Here is a 17,607-nt window from a genome sequence, read left to right on the forward strand (position 1 = left end):
TTTGTCATTCAAGTTCACCGTCAAGGTTTACAAATACAAGAAAACAACTAAACCTACAGAATAAGAGTTACACTAGGGGGCTGCACTCATTGACACATATCTTAATATATGCAGTTTCCAAGCTAGTCTTTGTTGTTTTTACTTAAGTATTAAGATTTTACTTTAGCTCTATTCTCTGGTATTCTATTAGATAGTTTGATTTCATTTTCACATCAGCACAGGTGCCTTTTTATGCAGAAAAAACTACAGACTTCATAACGGTCAAAAAATATTTGTCTGCTAGATAACTATATGCATCTCTGTGTGAACTTACTTCCAGTTGGGTGCCAGCGTACTGCATTCAGGTAGATTCCACAGTAGTGGAACATGAATTCATGCTCTGATCGCTCTACCTTCCCCTCCAACAATGGCATGAGGTTATAGCCGTCTAACTGTCTGGAAGAAAAAGGTGCAATTGAGAGAAAGAGAGAGTGGGAGAGGGAAAAGGTGGAATATAAAGAGAGCATTACCACAACTCTACATGCAGAAAGAGACACTAGACTTTTGATTTCACCTACAATCCTTGCTAAATTTCCTGAATCTGTGTCCACACAGAAGCCTTTGCCAAAACAAAAGTCATGGCTGTTTACAGATAATGACGTGCTCCTGGATCCACATTGTGATCATCTGGCTAGAAAACAAATGAATTATTATGCTCATGTTCATAGTCTTTGTCTCACCTCTTTTTGTAACTCTAAACAATAGCTTGGCGTACTACTGAATTCAACAAATACAGAAGCTTGTCAGCATTCCCAAGAATAAAACAAATGAGACTCAGTGAATGATAGCACACACAATACAAAGAAGGCACCCATTTCAGCCAGTCTTTACCTGTCGGGTTGAGTGTCCTTGGCCAAATATTTCAGCGTTGGATACAGGTCCATGAGGCTAGTGGGTTCATCTACTACTCTTCCAGCTGCCAGTCTGCCAGGCCAGCGGAAAATACCAGGCACCCTGATCCCCCCCTCCCAGCCCCCCATAGCTTTCCCACCTATAGGTGAGAAATATCACAAGACCAGTATCTGTATTTTTTGCAGTAAATGCAGTAAAAAAAGATACAATCTTTGTATAATTGTCATTTAACCAAGTTAGACTTATGTTAATGTTTTATCAACAGTTCATATATGTTTTGAGACTTCGAATACCAATGAAACTGCTATAATTACATCAAAGATTGCAGTGAATGTAAATATCATTAAAAACAGTGTAACATGATATCTACCTTTATAGACGCCATTCCAGCCTCCTTTCTGGCCGATTAGCGAATCAGCATCCTCCAGGTATCCACCATGGTCTGATGTAAAGTACATCAGAGTATTGTTTGCCAGGCCGAGGGAGTCCACCGTCTCTGTCATCTTACCTACGAAACATATTAAATAAAGCATTAGAGGTGGTTAGGCAGTAAAGAGATCAATTGAGAGTTCTGCTCTGACTTTACTCTGTCTTATTTTTCGTAGTATGTCTTTTAGTGGTCACCATAATTTTGAAATGCCACACATACAGAACAGTGTTATACGTAGGTGACCCAGTGATGATGGGATGTTTGCTCCTTCGTGAAATGTTGCACTGTGTTGGCGGCCAATCAGACCAGTTTAGACCCTCAAAACAGAGTAAATGTTTGTAAACGATGCATGCCAATATTAGCACATTAACTGTATAGCCAATCTCTCACCGATGAGCCAGTCCACTTCTTCTAGGTTGTCACCATAGCGACCATGGCGACTTTTGCCAGCAAATGCGGGGGTTTTGAAGAGTGGCGTGTGGATATGTGCCAGTGAGAATAAGAGGAGGAATGGACGATCAACATTCCTGAAGAGGAGAGATGATAAAGGATAAGGCAATAACACTCTAAGCTACAAATTTTAAAAAACTGTTCACTGACCAGCTGTTTTTACCAGCTGAAATTACTTGAAAATTAAACAAGTATTTTTGTTTTTAGAAGAAACAAATTGTGGGATGAGTGCTACAAAATGGGTAGGCAAGTCTGAAAATACTGAGAGAGATAAAAATGTTGATTTTGGGTCTTTTTATGGAATTTGTTGATTGACAGTACGAAAAAGCTATTTTTTCACCATAAAACACTAGAAAGAAACACTAATGAGGCTCAATCAGCTGCATGCATGTGATGAAACAGGACTACCCAATACAAGTCAGTTTCACAATTTAAGATGTTTCTGTAGACACATAAAATATGAAACTGCTTTGATCAGACATATTTATACCTCTTTATAAAATTTTGTGCTTCTCCCAGCAACCTCTGGGGCAGTGTCTCCACCGTCATTGGCTGCTCGATCACTTCTTGGTTCCTCATGATGATGCAATTCCAGGTGGGCAGGAGTTCAAAGGGTATATACCACACAGCGGTCGCTAGGATAGTAAGAAAACAAAGTGCTACCAGGAGCCAGAGGCTGACGTCCAGGAGGCCACACACATGGGCACACACCTGCAAACACACACACACACACACACACACACAGTGGGTTTAGAAAGAAAGCGCACACACACTAAATGAAACTACTGCCGTACAGTACACAGCTAGATGCCTGGGTTTAGAGGTTTTGGTTTCAAAAATTCAGATATATAGATCTCTCGATAGATAGACACTGAACAAAATTATAAACACTTTTTTGCTTTTGCCCCCCCATCATGAGCTGAACTCAAAGATCTAAGACTTTATCTATGTACACAAAAGGCCTATTTCCCTCAAAACTTGCGACATCTGTGGCATTGTGCTGTGTGATGGAACTGCACATTTTCAAGTGGCCTTTTATTGTGACCAGCCTAATGCCGTGTTCCAGACCGCTCGGAACTGGGAAATTTCCAACCTCTAACTAGAAAAAGTACTATGGAACACCACTTGAAGTCGGATTTCCTACTTGTGAAAATATGTACCCCGACTTCACGAGTAGCAGCTGCATTACGTCACAAAACAATGCCATGGAGACACACACTGTAAATGGTAAACCAAAGCCAACAAAAAGTACATTTGCATGTATGTAATTTAAATTAAAATCATAAATTTACAGAATCACAAAAACTTTATTGATCCCAGAGGGGAAATTCTTTTGTCACAATTGCACACTTGTCAAAGGTAGATAGATAAAGAGTATATAAATATAATAGTATAAATAAAAATGTAAAGACAAATATAAAGGTGTGTGGAACCAAAAAGTACTAATGAATAAATAGCTGCAGAGAATATTGCACATTAATTATTAAACAGGTAATATTGGACAGAAAATAGATAATGAAACACGATCATATAGTAAAACCTGTTCCGCATGTACACTGATGTACAAATATGTTAGGCCTATTAGGTAGCTGGCTACAGTAAAGAATCTCATGTGTCATCTTCTCTGCATAAAAGTTATTGTTAAAAATGCCAAAACATTAGGAAGTGTAATTTACAACACTGACTGACTTGAGGGTTACCAACTGATGTAGCTAGAGATGTACACATTTAACTAGTAACGTAAAGGCTATTTAGATCAGAAGAAGGAGCGTTATTGCCAAGTAGTGTTTTACACATACGAGGAATTTGCTGTGGTGATAAGGTGCTACACGTAGACAAACATACAGTCAACATAAATAAATGTGGAAATATATAAATATGGAATTGAAGAAAAACATTGCAGATATATACACGTGCATTATTCTGGTTCTGGGTCTGTGCCCTGCAGAAGTAACGTAACGGAAGAGAATATTGTGTACATATAAATATATAAACTGACAACATAAAAATATACAACAAAGATCAACAATCAGCAACAAATATGTGCGACGTGCCAGTTCTGTGCCCGACACAAGATGAAACAGTATTTACATGTCCAGAGACATTTGTATCGTTTGCAAGGGGGGAGTGTCAGTGGGGGACCCGGGACTTGTTAATTAGGCTAGCTGCAGACGGGAAGAAGCTGTTTTTGTGGCGAGAGGTTTTAGTCCTGATGGACCGCAGCCTCCTGCCAGAGGGGAGAGTCTGAAACAGTTTGTGTCCGGGGTGGGAGGAGTCAACTGCAATCTTTCCTGCTCGCCTCAGAGTCCTGGAGTCATACAAGTCCAGAAGAGAAGGATGATTGCAGCCAATCACCTTCTCTGCAGAGCGAATGATGCGCTGCAGCCTGCCCTTGTCCCTGGCAGCAGCGTATCAGATGGTGATGGAGGAGGTGAGGATGGACTCAATGATGGCGGTGTAGAAGTGCACCATCATTGTTTTTGGCAGGCTGAACTTCTTCATCCTCTGCTGGGCCTTCTTGGTGAGAGAGATGATTTGACTTGAGGTCCTGGGAGATGATGGTGCCCAGGAAGCGGAAGGAGTCCACAGTGGCGATGGGGGAGTCACAAAGGATGATGGGGGAGGGTTTAAGTCAGTTGTTGCAGTTAAACTGCCATCCTTTGAAGTAACACCTAAAACACTGCTGAAAGTGCAACTGTGTGTACACTTTATCACGGTCAGTCATGGTTTTCGTTCACTTTCGGCGTCATGCACCACCATGCTGGAACGCTTTGAGGTCGGAAGTCAGAAGTTTCAACTGGGAAAAATCCCAGTTCCGACCGGTCTCGAACGCAGCATAAGGCACACCTGAGCAATATCTTTGATAACATCGTTGAGTTAATTTTGTTCAGTGTATATATATCTATCAAATAAACAAAATGACATTTTTAAAAATAAAAGAAAGAAAGAAAATTTACCTTCCTCTCTGATAACATCTCAACCAATATTTGACATCCTCGTCTATACAAGTGCAGCATTTATTCCAGGGCTGTTGCACTGTATTGCATTGTACATGTAATATTGTGGTACCATGGCATTTCATTTTACTGTCTGGGACTTGGATTCTGATGCAATTCCACGATTTTGCCACCAGATGATATCACTCACCATTAATAAAGTCGTCACCAAGTGAAACAAGTAGTACATTGTGTCCTTTGTTCATACATACTGTACAGTATAAATTAAGATTTGAAGATAGTTTTATAGGTTTCTGTCTTCCTGCTGAGCACTCTAAATTACAGTAGTTATCCATTTTCCTCTTTAGAACAGACATTTGTTTTAAGCCTTTTTGTTTCCTCTACTTGTGGCACAGCTGGTTCCCATTTATCCTACATGTACTGGCCATCGCCAAGTCCTCACAAATTTTAGTTTCAGAATTACTTTGCTTTCTCCTAAAAACAGGTTTCAGGCTGAGGTAACTGTTGATTTCACAATCACAATCTCTGTTCCCAATGTTTTTTTCAACCCAGTGCCTCATGTCTAAGTGATTACACATTAGTTATTTTGCTTTGGGGTGAACGGCACAGCAACTCTTTGTTTTCCAGTTTCTTCCTCGTCGTCTGGCCACCAAAATGCAACTCTCAGTTTTCTTTGTTTTTCATTCAGATTTCCAGCTCAGCTATCTTTGTCTCATATTGTGCTTCTTCAGATGTGCCTTTGTGTGATCATTTCTAAAAGGTAATTTATTCTCATAAACACATACATGTAGCAAAATTCATTCTCTGCTTTTAACCCATCCCTCAAGGGAGCAGTGGGCAGCCACTGTACAGCACCCGGGGACAACTCCAGATCTGGAGTTGCAGAGGAAATTAAAAGCCCCAACTGACACAACATCACCCTTACCAGTGTGAAAAGTCCCAGACCAAGCACCATGGTAAGATTTTGGAGTGTGTGCTGTAGGTCTTCCAGCACGTCACTGCCCTGCCCGGGCACACAGGCATTGAAGAGGGTGAACGGCAGGCCGTAGAAGTAGCTGAAACCATGCTGGTTCGGATGGTGGCAGTGGTCCCCTCTGTGTTCACAGTTCACACCCAAGTGCCACTTTCCTGCAGAGACAAAGAGGAGAGGACAGGAATGTGAATACTAGTAAGCCTTTCACATTGCAAAATGATTTAATCTCAACATCCTACATACACTTGTTGTTTTAATGGTTAATTTAACACCGGGCCATGGAGTACCTTAAAAATTTGCCTTTTGGCCAGCACTAGCACATTTACAGTGATACCGATGTGCATTGTCCCTGAAAATAAATAAATAATATAAAAATACTTGGATGCCAAGTGTAAACCATGTGGTTTTTGTGTGCTTCCAACACACAGATCCCCATTTTATATTCTTTACAGAAACACTGCACACAGGTGTGTGTAAACATGCAAGTGCCATCCTGTACAACTGATTCAGCTCGACAACTGACTTAAGTGTCCATAAGTGTCTATTTCTGTTGCCTGGTCAGGAGAAATTTCACTATGGAGGTCCAATAAATAAATTATCACATTATGTTAACTCACCCACTAAGCTGGTGGTGTATCCTTGTTGCTGCAGCCTCTTAGCGAAGGTGGTCTCACTGGGTGGCAACCCCCCTGAACCTCCAAGGAACAGCAACACCTGTACACGGCCTGTGCTGCCCATTCCTAGTCATACAAGTACAAAAATAAAATGAATAAACACATATGGTGCATGCTGTCAATCACTGCTGTACACATACGACCAGGATGCTCCTACATGTACTGGCTAAGTGAGGTTGAGATTGTCTGTTACCCGAGCGGAGAGCATAGCGCCCAGTCATAAAAGCGGCCCGGCTCGGGGTGCAGAGAGGAGCAGCTGCAATGTGCTGTGTCAACTTTACCCCTTCAGAAGCAAGTCGGTCTATGTTAGGAGTCCTACAGGTGTAAATAGGTAGAACAGAGACATATAGATACTGAAATACATTTACATAACATTTATGTGCAGCCCATCAGAGGGAGACAAGAAACAGAGATATTGACATACCATAGGCTACACATGATGTAATAAAAAGGCTGGAATGGTGATGAAAGACATTGTTAAAAATGAAAATTTTCAGTGAGACAGTAGAGGAAACAGAAGCGTAACACATTTGTTAGGACTGACCTGATGGTATCATTACCGTAGCATCCTATATCACCAATGCCCAGGTCGTCCACCATCATCAGAACAAAGTTGGGCTTCCTCTCCACCTCTGCCCCTGTGACATCACTCCTTGCTTCCAGGAGCAGGGAGAGAAGTACCAACAGGGGGGACCTTAGGGTAAAATATAAATGATTTGGGCTATTTAATTTGACTTTAAAGAAAAATAAATAAATAAATAAATCGATGGCCTACTGCTGAAACTTTGGACTCTGTTTTCAACTGTATTCTGACATTTGACCAAAGATTGATTGAAAGAAAACATTAATAATGAAAACTAATTTGCAGCCCTAAAACTATACTACTACCACTACTAAAAATAAAGCTCTTGCATTTTAAAATCTGTTTTTTCACTCCAGTATATGCCTTGCCCACAGAAGTGTCCTGCCTTTTTAGACCGATTTTTCAAGAAATCCCATTTATCTTCAGCAAGGTTTCTTAATTTCTTCTTTCTGTCTAGTTTTACAGTTACCCCTCACAAGCAAGGCAACAAGTTGAACTTCCCTTTCACTAGACCCGGCAGTTAAATAACGTTACTACGGCACAAGAAGACTTGGCACAAACGGTATTGAGGAACATTGACCTTTGTCTGGAGCAGGAATGATTGACCTCTCAGAAACTCTGTTAGCCTATGTTGTTTTGACTGATGTGACCGCAGTGTAGGCCTATACAAAACAAATGTTTGTATGTTGATAACTATATTGGGATAACTGTAAGGTCCAAAGTGTGAACACAGATTGCAATAGCTTGAATGGAAAACCGTCGACATCAAATGGACGCGTCAGTTAGTTTTCCTTCTTCATTTGTTGTTCATTCACCTGGTTATACGGTAGTTCCGTCAAAAGACATTGCACGTACTGTTGTTTGAAAAAGGCAAACCTACGATGTAGACTGACTCACCTCATGTCTGCACAATACACTGATTCATCCACATGAATGTTACACGTTTCCTTGTTTGCTGCTTCAGCCACTGGACCCGCCTCCCTGACTCTACTGTACTGACTGGCTTGTGAGCGCACAACCACATTCACCTTAATGTGTGGAGTAAATGCGCACGAAACGTTATGCCTTTCAACAGTGGTTCCCAACTTGGGAGATCAGCACCTCTCAAATGATTAAATAGGTAGATAATAGAGATGACTTGACTTAAACCTCTTTGGTACATTAAAAACTTTGAACAAAATAATCTGAGAAGGAAAAACTGCTCTTTTCATCTCATGATGATGCTGATGGATAGAAGCATGTATTTAAACCTGATGAAAACAGACCCCTTTTTCCAGAAAAAACGCCTAAAATTACATACCCAAAATTTATCAGGAATAACTCCTCAACCATTTGGCCTAGAATCATAATTCTGGTCTCCTTTGAAAAGTCAGAAGCTACGGAATATGAATCCATTGTGTATTAATATATTTATTTTACTTTTACAGACTACATGGAGATGCAATAAATAAAAAATCTGAAATTTATAGCCTCGCCTGGTAAAAAAAAGCTATATTTTGATGCAATAAACCATCCTGAGTTAGCTTTTAATGCAACTGAATATCTTCTAATACACCTAGAATGCAATTGTAACTGTAAATCTGATGAAAATAAACTAAAATACAACAGTTATCATACAACATTTTCAAATATACCAGGTGAATTTCCATATTTTGGCAATATTTATTGTTAAAATGCTGACTTTTATTGATAGATATCTTTAAAACACTTTTTCAGTCCATACAACCTATTTCCAAATGACAAAACATTGAAATATTGATAAAAACAGGAGTATTCATCAACATTCCTGTCACCAAAAGCACTCCCATGCTTTACAGGCCTGTAGATTTAGAAAGGAGCATCCCACAGTGATGAGCTTGAGCAGACCTTTCATTTGATATGCATGTCTATATATCTCCAACGGATCGGCCACAAAATGTCAAAAAACACTGTATGCTGCAGGCAGGCAGCTTGCAGGTATTGCGCAATAATCAAGATGGCGCCCGCTTAGACTCGGAGCAACAACATCGGCGGGTTTCGGAGTTAAAACGGCGGAAAAAAAAATGTTTCAATCATTATCATCGCCCAGAGCACCGTCTGCTTTCAAAAGGTTAAACATGCCCTCTTCAGCTATCCTGCTGTATTATATTACATCCATATTTACTGGCTGCATTTGAAGTTGTGTGTTTTATTAAATGTTCAAGGATTCAGTCAAAGGATTTTTACATGTGTAAAAAGTAACAGCTCATTTACTCAAGTAGGGGAGACCGGGTATGGTTGTAACATGGGGAGAGTTGTAACAACACCAGTTCCACCAATTAGAGATAAGATAGGAGTTAGGTGATTATTTGAGTATTTTCCTACCTCCTCCCCAATCAGGCATGGTGGTTATCAAGTTTGGAAACAGGTACATTCAGAATATATAGAGAAAAAACTTATTTTGATGTCAGAAAGTGGATTCTTTGACCATGACGATATTTTGTTTGGTATCTATACTATTGCAGATAAAATTGTTTGACTTAGATTGAAAAGTAGTTTCTTAGGCAACATGTGATGCATTTTTTTCCTTTTTAATTTCAACCCACTATGGTAATACAGCTAGCTAACATTGTCTGACAGGAGTGGGGTGAGTTGTAATGCGGCATGCAGACCAAACGTGAATTTTCTCCTCGCGACGCTTTCCTCGCATGAGTACATTCGCTGCAAGTGTTCACACACAACGCGAGAAGGCAATTTTAACTACTGAGTGTTCACACGCGATAATGCGAATAAACACAACTTGGCATTACTACAGCTGTATTAACCCAAAGTAAACATTTTGCTGTGTTTAAATAGCAATAAACGGATCAAACTGATGCCGAAATAACTACAACATGATGCAGACTTGTTAAACATATGAATTCATGCTTTGTCAGGTCTGTCAGCAAGACAGCAGGACAACAACTAAAATGTTTGTTTTCTGAATAGATCAATCAGGGCTATTCTATGCTAACTTAAAGTAAAGTACAGTAAAGTACAGTAAAGTACAACAATAGCTGGAATAAAGTTACAGACATGTTTTCTGAACTCACCAGGAAGTTCAAACTCCTCGCTTCCTTTTCTCCAAGTAATGTCCAGCTTTTTCTGGTTTTTATATAAATATGAAGTAGTAGTCCAACAGAGTTAACGACACTAACAACAACACTGGAACCGGATGTGCATGGAAACTAGCTGCTGAGAAGCTTGAGTGAAGATAAATCAACGTTGTAATCCCAAAAACTGAAGTAAAAAGCTAATTTATTAAAAGCAGTGTACTCCGAGCTCCTCCCGTGAGAAAACGGCGTAGTTGTCGGAGCAGAATCCAGTCCGACTACGGGTGTTTATTTGTCCAAAACCTGGAACGCTGCTCCCTGCTCCTCTCCCCCAAGTTTAGCAGCTCTCAGTCGGCCATCAGATTTTCATTAGCCCGCTCTTCCAGGCCCTCTCCACACAACGCTCTGAAGCCGTCGGTGACGTAGGGACAATTTCAACGCTGATAGGCTATCGCGGCTCTACGCGTCTTTGCATTGACTTTGTATGTAAACTCACCGCCCTGAACGCTCGCTTCGCTTTTGGTCTGAAAGCACTGTAACACTTCTTTAAACAGTGCTATACATACAACTAGGGATTTACTTGATTTTAATATTTTACAGAGTGATCTTTGCAGTCTGGGCCCACCAAGGCTGACTCCAGGGTTACCAACATTCATTTGTCAGCACTGTGACCTGTACTTCCCATTCACGTTGTTCACATGTTGGCGTGTTGGCGTGTGTATCGGCACTCATCTTTTCTATACTCCATCTCCGCCGGTGGAGATGGCAGAGAAGCATATGGGCATGTCAGAAATTCCAGTGCGCATGAAAAGGTCTCGGTACGCCAAAGAGTAAAATATAGAAGTGCTTGGACTACATACCGGTGAGTACCAGCCCACTTTAAGCACTGACTGTGACATTGATTAAGAATATACACACATTGACACACTCAAGCACAAACCAGATTTTTGTTAGACCTAAGGATGTACAAAGATGTTATTTAATTAAGTACATTGTAGTAGTATTTATTAAGTACATTGTTCAGTAAGTTTATTCTATAGATACATTTATATACACATACTGTACATACACGCGAGTCATCAGACATAGTCTTTTACAGTGAGAAACATTGTTCTTTTGTATCACTACCTGTTTTTGAAGCATATCATATAGTGTGGCATCTATTTTTGCTTCTTTTGTCTGATTGTTATAACTTACCCCAGCATGTGTTACAACCTACCCTGGTATTGGGGTAGGTTGTAACAAGGGAACACGTTGCATTTGACATCAACTCACAAGGTCTGTGATATTCTTGTAGAGGATTGTAGTGATCAAATGTGGGTACTTTGTATAAAAGTGTGAGAACTCTAGTGTTATAGTTGTTGAAGCAAAAAGTGTTACAACCATACACAGTGTCTCCTACTTTACCGAAGCACAATTTGCATGAATTTGTAGTGTACTTCCCTCCACCACATTTTAAAGGGAGATTGCTCCACTAAATGTTATTTTGCGATCAAGACTTATGATAAATTGCTCATTACTGTAGTTTACACCACTGATTCCCAACCCTTTTGCCAATTTTGGTACTGATGGCCTCCCATCACATGTTGTCTGTGAGTTGTGGGTAATTTTCCCAAGTGTATTACAATACACTTGGGAAAATTATCTAAATGCATCTTACACCTCTGGTATTTTTATGAATATGAGTTTATCTCACAGACACCAACAAAGCTGAGTTTAATTATTTCAACCATGAAAGACAAGTTAGCCCGATTGGCTTGATTCAAATTAACTCTGAGTCAATATCAAGTTGTCATAGCTGATTGCAGTGCTGAATTTTATTAGATGATTCACAGTTGATGTGGGCGTGATGACTGGTGGGTATGAAATGAATACAGGCACATGTACAGGAATTTTGTGTGTATTCGTAAGGCAGGAAAAATCAAAGGTTCCCACATTTTACTTTTGAGGGCCTTAGGTGTGTCTTTATGGGCCTGTCACCATTAATCATTCACACAACTGTGAATTTCCTTGTTATAAATTCCTGACATATCGAGCATTTCAGGTCATGTCTTAGGATGCCTGTTTGTTTTTTTTTCTTTCCAGCAGCTTGTAGGCATTAAAGAAAGTCACAAACAGAGAGAGAGAGAGAGATACAGGCACACGCAGCTGCACACACGTTTATATAAAGGTGTTCAATGAAAAAATAATTTATGTACCACCTCCTGTTCTAAGTTTTTTAACATTTGAATAAGTTAAATAAGGTAATTTGATTTGTCATATCACAGTAAGACACACGCACTCACACATACACACACACACAAAAGACAAAGATATTTGGCAGGGAAATAAAAAAACAACTCCCACGAAAACGGTTTAATTGACTCAAACATTATTTACACAATTCCAGAACAACACCACAAGTGCCAGATGACAAAAATGAAGAAGACAGTTCCTACACAAATAAAACACAGAATATTTAAATAAAAAAAGGAAGAGTCACTAATCTAAATCAAAAATTAATTTTCTTAATTTGAATCAAGATGTATACAGGATAGGAAAGTGCTTCTCCCATAGAGATTGTGTTCTTAAAATCACCTGCAAAACATCTCTGCTTGTTTTTAATCTCTCTTCTGATGATGACATTGTTCTTCGTTTTCCTCTCTGGAATATTCAAGAGATGGTATAAGGCAGGACTGTTCAGCGCCATGATTGATGCCTTAGCATTATCTGGGAAGTGCACTTCAGGACCCAGAAAGTCTAAGATTTCCTTGGTTTACATTCTGTTCTGGATGCTGTTCTCCATTCGTTTTCGTTCACAAGGAATCTGACTGCTTTGGACTAAATGTAGAGTGAACCTTAAAACTGGAACAAGGACTGCTTGTGTATTACAAGCAGTCCTTGTTCCAGTTTTAGAGATTTATTGTTGTTTCAGTCTCCTTTACATCAAATCAGTCCCAGTAAGGTTTCAGAATGTGCACTGCAGCACAGCAGAGTGCTCTTGAAAGGGGCGAATACTGCGTTAAAAGGAGGATGTTTTGTTTTAAAGGCATTAGTGGCTACATCCGAAAGCTTGTACTATTATTTAACGGGTATTTTGTGCATTATCACGCCATGCCATTGATTACAGACACACACTATCCACTTAGTTCCAATGTGTCAAGAGAAAATCAGTCTATCACAGATCACAGGATTAAAAAGGCATTTCAAAGAGAGCTTTTGACCTGGCGTCCAGCCCACACTTTATACAGTAGGATTAATCGATATGTGACATCACAGACTATTTATATTTCTCAGCTTGAGGCTAGGCTGTTAGCAACAGTCTCTGTCCTGTATTGCAGCTATATGGTGCTTTACAAGTAACACACATTACATGAACTGCAGCACTATGCAACCTCTACAACCCTATTATCAAAGTTTAAAGGGAGCAGAGCAAATACAAAACTGCAAGGCAACAAAAAGACATTCAGAAGTTAATATTTTTTGTGCTATAGTAGGCAAAAAAACAAACACAAACAACAGTTGGGCTTTTTATACGCAGTACCGCTGCTTCTGAGGCATTTCACAATAATATCACAAATACCACAGCAAACAAGTTGACTAAAGACTACCTGTGTCTGCTCTGAGGCAACACTGCTAAATGTAAAATTCCTATAAAAATCACAGGTGAATGGTGTTTGTAACATGGAAATATGAACAATACAAAGAAACACTGTGACAGCAACTGGCTTACTCAAATAAAAAGACACACAATGAGAGTTTTAAAGCTGAAATTAATGTAGGCTGTTAAAAGCAAACTGGCCCACGGTGAACAGATATACAGTAGCAGTTGGAATAATGTACAATAATGTAACAGTTTCATATACACAAAATGATAATTTATGGATCAACTAAGATCATACATTCCTCAATTGTCTTTATTGTGATACATTCATCGACTATTTTGCCTGTTTTCACTTTTTATGTCTCAGCTCTCTTCCCTGTGTGTCTGTAGATTGGCCAAGCCAGGCTGTGTCAGTGAAAGGCACTATAGAGGAGAATTTACTGCATCACAACTAGACTGACACGTACTACATCAGAACAATGTCTAATACAATACTACATGACCGCTTTTGAAGTATGTCCATGTCAAGTGAAAATTCATCTGTTGACAGAAACAGGGTTGGGCTGGACTTCACTTCAAATCAAATCACCACTCAGTAAATTTGAAAATATATGCATTCAAAAGTGAAGGGATAATATTGTCACATAATTTGACATCTTTTGAATACTTGAATCAATGTGCAGTGGGTTTGTTTCATTTGTTTGTTTGTTTGTTTTTTGGTGTTTAATTGAAAATTTCACTCTCAGTTCATTTATTGAACAAAGAAGAATGGAAGTCACCCAACATGATTTAAAACAAAGCCCCTTCACCAGTCAAAAAAAACACACACGCACACACACACACACACACACACACACACACACACACAGTGACATCAATGGCCCACTCAACACACATTGGACCATGTAACAGCATCCCTAGAATCCTATACTGTTTTCCTAGCCAGAATCCAGAAATCACTGTGGTAGTTATTGTAGCCCCTGTTATCCATTTATCCTGCCTTTATACTGCACACATTTACACTGAAAAAGAAAAATATATTTTACTTAAGTGACTGCTTACTAGTGGATTTTTCAGACAATTAAAAAAAATCCACTTGTAAGAATTCAGTACAAAGTTAAACGTTTACAACACCAATATCTGTCACTGGTTTATATCCATACTGAATTACTAGAACTCGATAGCCTTCTCAGTGTCACACTTAATTTGAGATTTAATCTCTTTAATGTCCACTTGTCTAGTTGTAGGATTTGGTTCAAAGAAGAAAGTCTAACCAATCATCTTAACAATCATAAAACCTCTAACATGCACATCTATTTACTTTCTTTTTCTTAGCCAACTCATTTCCCACATATACACACACACACACACACACACACACACACACACACACACACACACGGTCTGGGGCCTCACAGTAATTTAGCTCTACAGAACATAGAGCCTGACAGTGAGATTGCCACTTTTCTTGCCTGTAGTTGGTTCAGACAGTCATGTGATCATTGCTGGTCTAGGAGGAGTTCAGCAGGTTGCTAAGGACTGCAAAAAGGGGGGAAATACACTGTAAAACATTTCTGTACAGTATGTTTTTGATCTGTGTGTTTGTATCTTCTTAAAATGCACTTTGTGTGGGTGTGTGTGCGTGCCCTACCCTGCGGATTGGACTGAGCCTCTGGATCAGCTTTGCGGGCAGCTTCTGGATCTTGTTCTAATCACAGAGATTGACAAAGTCAGACGAAGCAAAAAAGACGCAGAAAGACAAAATGAAGCAGACAAGTCATCGCAATTTCACAAGCATTTAGGTAACTGACAATGAATAAAGTTTGACAGTGAAAACACCCTGGGCAAGTTTCTGAGGATGTTATATATATATATATATATATATATATATATATATATATATAATATTTTTTCCAGCACTAATTGCTTATTATCACCACCAAGAAATTTGTTGCATTTTTTCCTGGTGTTCTCAAAACTACTCGTGTCTGTGCAGTCGATCCTTCCCATTTATTGTCAATGGAGCAGCTCCAGGCAGCTATGTTGCAATTTATAATACTTACTCTCCACTGCTGTGGGAGAATCATTCATATTCATGAATACTGACTGAGCTGTCTCAGAAACTTGCAGGGAAATAACATAAATGAAAGTGATGCATATTCAAATTTAGAATACTGATACATACTAGCTATTAAAATAAATATTCACAGTTTAGTCTTTAATTCTGAGTCTGACATTTGCGTTAAATTGATTAAGATTAATGGCCTATTGTTCATGTTGACTATAAATGAAAATGTTGAATTAGTAGAACTGGTATGGAAGATGTGTGTGAGTTGACTGTAATCGATAAAACTTTCTAAGGGATAAAGCTGAGTCCGCTATGTCTCAAAGAAAGACTGCTGAGCTCGCACTGGATCCTGGGTACAGCAATGTCTTACTGAAGACGCTGGAAGCCTAATTAAAGGCTGGGATTCTGCTGTCCAAGTCAACCATATACTGCGCTGTCCTGTATGACATCAATAACTCTTAAGGGATCTGCTCTGAAGATCTGATGGGAGTTGATGATAGTTGAGTGAATGACGTTAGTCTTTTGCTCTTCCTTAGTCCAGACCAGTGACTTTTAAACATTTCCAGGCATGGACCTAAACAAGCCATACAGGCTTAAGTTGGGTACCAAATGGCACTAGAAAAACAACAGATTCTTGGCTTGCAGGTTAATGTTTAAGAAACAAGGGTCTAAATGAATTTATTGTCTAAGTGCTTAAGTCCAGTCAAATATCAAGCCTTGTGTTCAGCAGTTAGGTATCATGTTATTATTTTTTTGTGTGGTTAGTTAATTAGTCAGTAAGATAAATACCCTGTCTATTTTTGAAGCACAGTTTCTTCTTCTGATAAGTGAAGTATCCTACGACTGCTCCCACTACAGCCACAGCAATTGCACTCACGATGCCTGCTAAAGAGCCGGAGCTGGCCCCTGTAGGAAAACAAACAAACAAAATAGATGAGATGAGCTGCAAATGCATAGTCAACCATGCCAATGTACCATTTGAACTACAAACATTAATTTCAGCATGTCTTATCATACAAATGTGTTGGTGTAACACCTATTTATGGAGATAAGTAGAGTAATTTTCTAGTATCACCACTGGGTGCCATTTTCTGGTTGAAATAATGAAAGGCAATTAAGCAGCCAGGCTCAATGACAAGACATAATGTGTGTGTGTGTGTGTGTGTGTGTGTGTGTGTGTGTCGCTAGGTAATCTGGGGCAAAATATATTAATGGTTATATTATGCTTCTAAAGTCCTCTAAATTTATTCTAAATGAGGTGTAACGTTTTTTGCACTTTTAAACTAAAATTATGAGAAAGAAACTGGACAATATGGATTGTATACTGTAAAACTGGCTTCAGCCAGAGTAATAATGGCAGGATATGTTGGAGTGAAAATAGAGAGAGAAATGGTGGGGCAAGGGATGTTGGGTGTAAAGTGTGAGTCAGTAACTTAAGAACACAAAAAAAATGAAATAGTACACAGTAAATCCAGTGCTAAACAAAAAAACAAGGGAGTGGCATAAGTAATAAGTGGCGTGACTCAAGATAAATTTAAAAAAGAGAATGAGTCAGTGAAATCAAGTCGAATAAAATGGGAGAATGTGCTAGGGTCAGTCAAAGGAAGTGAAGGTGGCTGCAGGCACAATTGTGTTAGGCATGTGCAGAACAAGAAGAAATGCAGAACATGGACAAAAATTTGTCTGGTGTAAAACGTTTGCACGAACTGACACACATACAGTGTACATACACAGATATTGAGATAAATTGACTAACAGGATGTACTACAGAACTATGGAACAATATATGGGAACGTTATGTGCTCGGCAGTCACATTACTATATGCTACATGGCTGAGGTCTGAGAATCTGGAGCTACAGCAGAGTTTGTCAATATATCAACATTTATCACTTATGTATGTTAGCCAACTATTTTTTTGGCTTTTAAAAAATACTTAAAATTAAAAGT

General features: G+C 39.2%; 1 protein-coding gene and 1 long non-coding RNA gene across 2 annotated transcripts; both read right to left on the reverse strand.

The window, feature by feature from the left end:
• Positions 1-272: 272 nt before the first annotated feature.
• On the reverse strand, positions 273-7,956 carry LOC119885011 (arylsulfatase D-like). Its single transcript, XM_038695277.1, has 10 exons — positions 7,856-7,956; positions 6,920-7,069; positions 6,569-6,690; positions 6,319-6,441; positions 5,654-5,856; positions 2,262-2,482; positions 1,712-1,848; positions 1,262-1,399; positions 871-1,030; positions 273-435 (listed from the first exon to the last, which is right to left on the reverse strand). The coding sequence occupies exons 1-10, from the start codon at positions 7,858-7,860 to the stop codon at positions 288-290; spliced, it is 1,407 nt and encodes a 468-aa protein (XP_038551205.1). The 5' UTR covers positions 7,861-7,956; the 3' UTR covers positions 273-287.
• Positions 7,957-13,677: 5,721 nt separating this feature from the next.
• On the reverse strand, positions 13,678-16,825 carry LOC119885012. Its single transcript, XR_005441143.1, has 3 exons — positions 16,449-16,825; positions 15,243-15,299; positions 13,678-15,130 (listed from the first exon to the last, which is right to left on the reverse strand). It is a non-coding gene; the product is annotated as an uncharacterized LOC119885012 (long non-coding RNA).
• Between the last annotated feature and the right edge of the window lie 782 nt (positions 16,826-17,607).

The sequence above is a fragment of the Micropterus salmoides genome, unplaced genomic scaffold (assembly GCF_014851395.1).
Source record: "Micropterus salmoides isolate LMB-PRFRI ecotype aquatic unplaced genomic scaffold, ASM1485139v1 Ms_hic_scaffold_3853, whole genome shotgun sequence".
Classification (NCBI taxonomy): domain Eukaryota; kingdom Metazoa; phylum Chordata; class Actinopteri; order Centrarchiformes; family Centrarchidae; genus Micropterus; species Micropterus salmoides.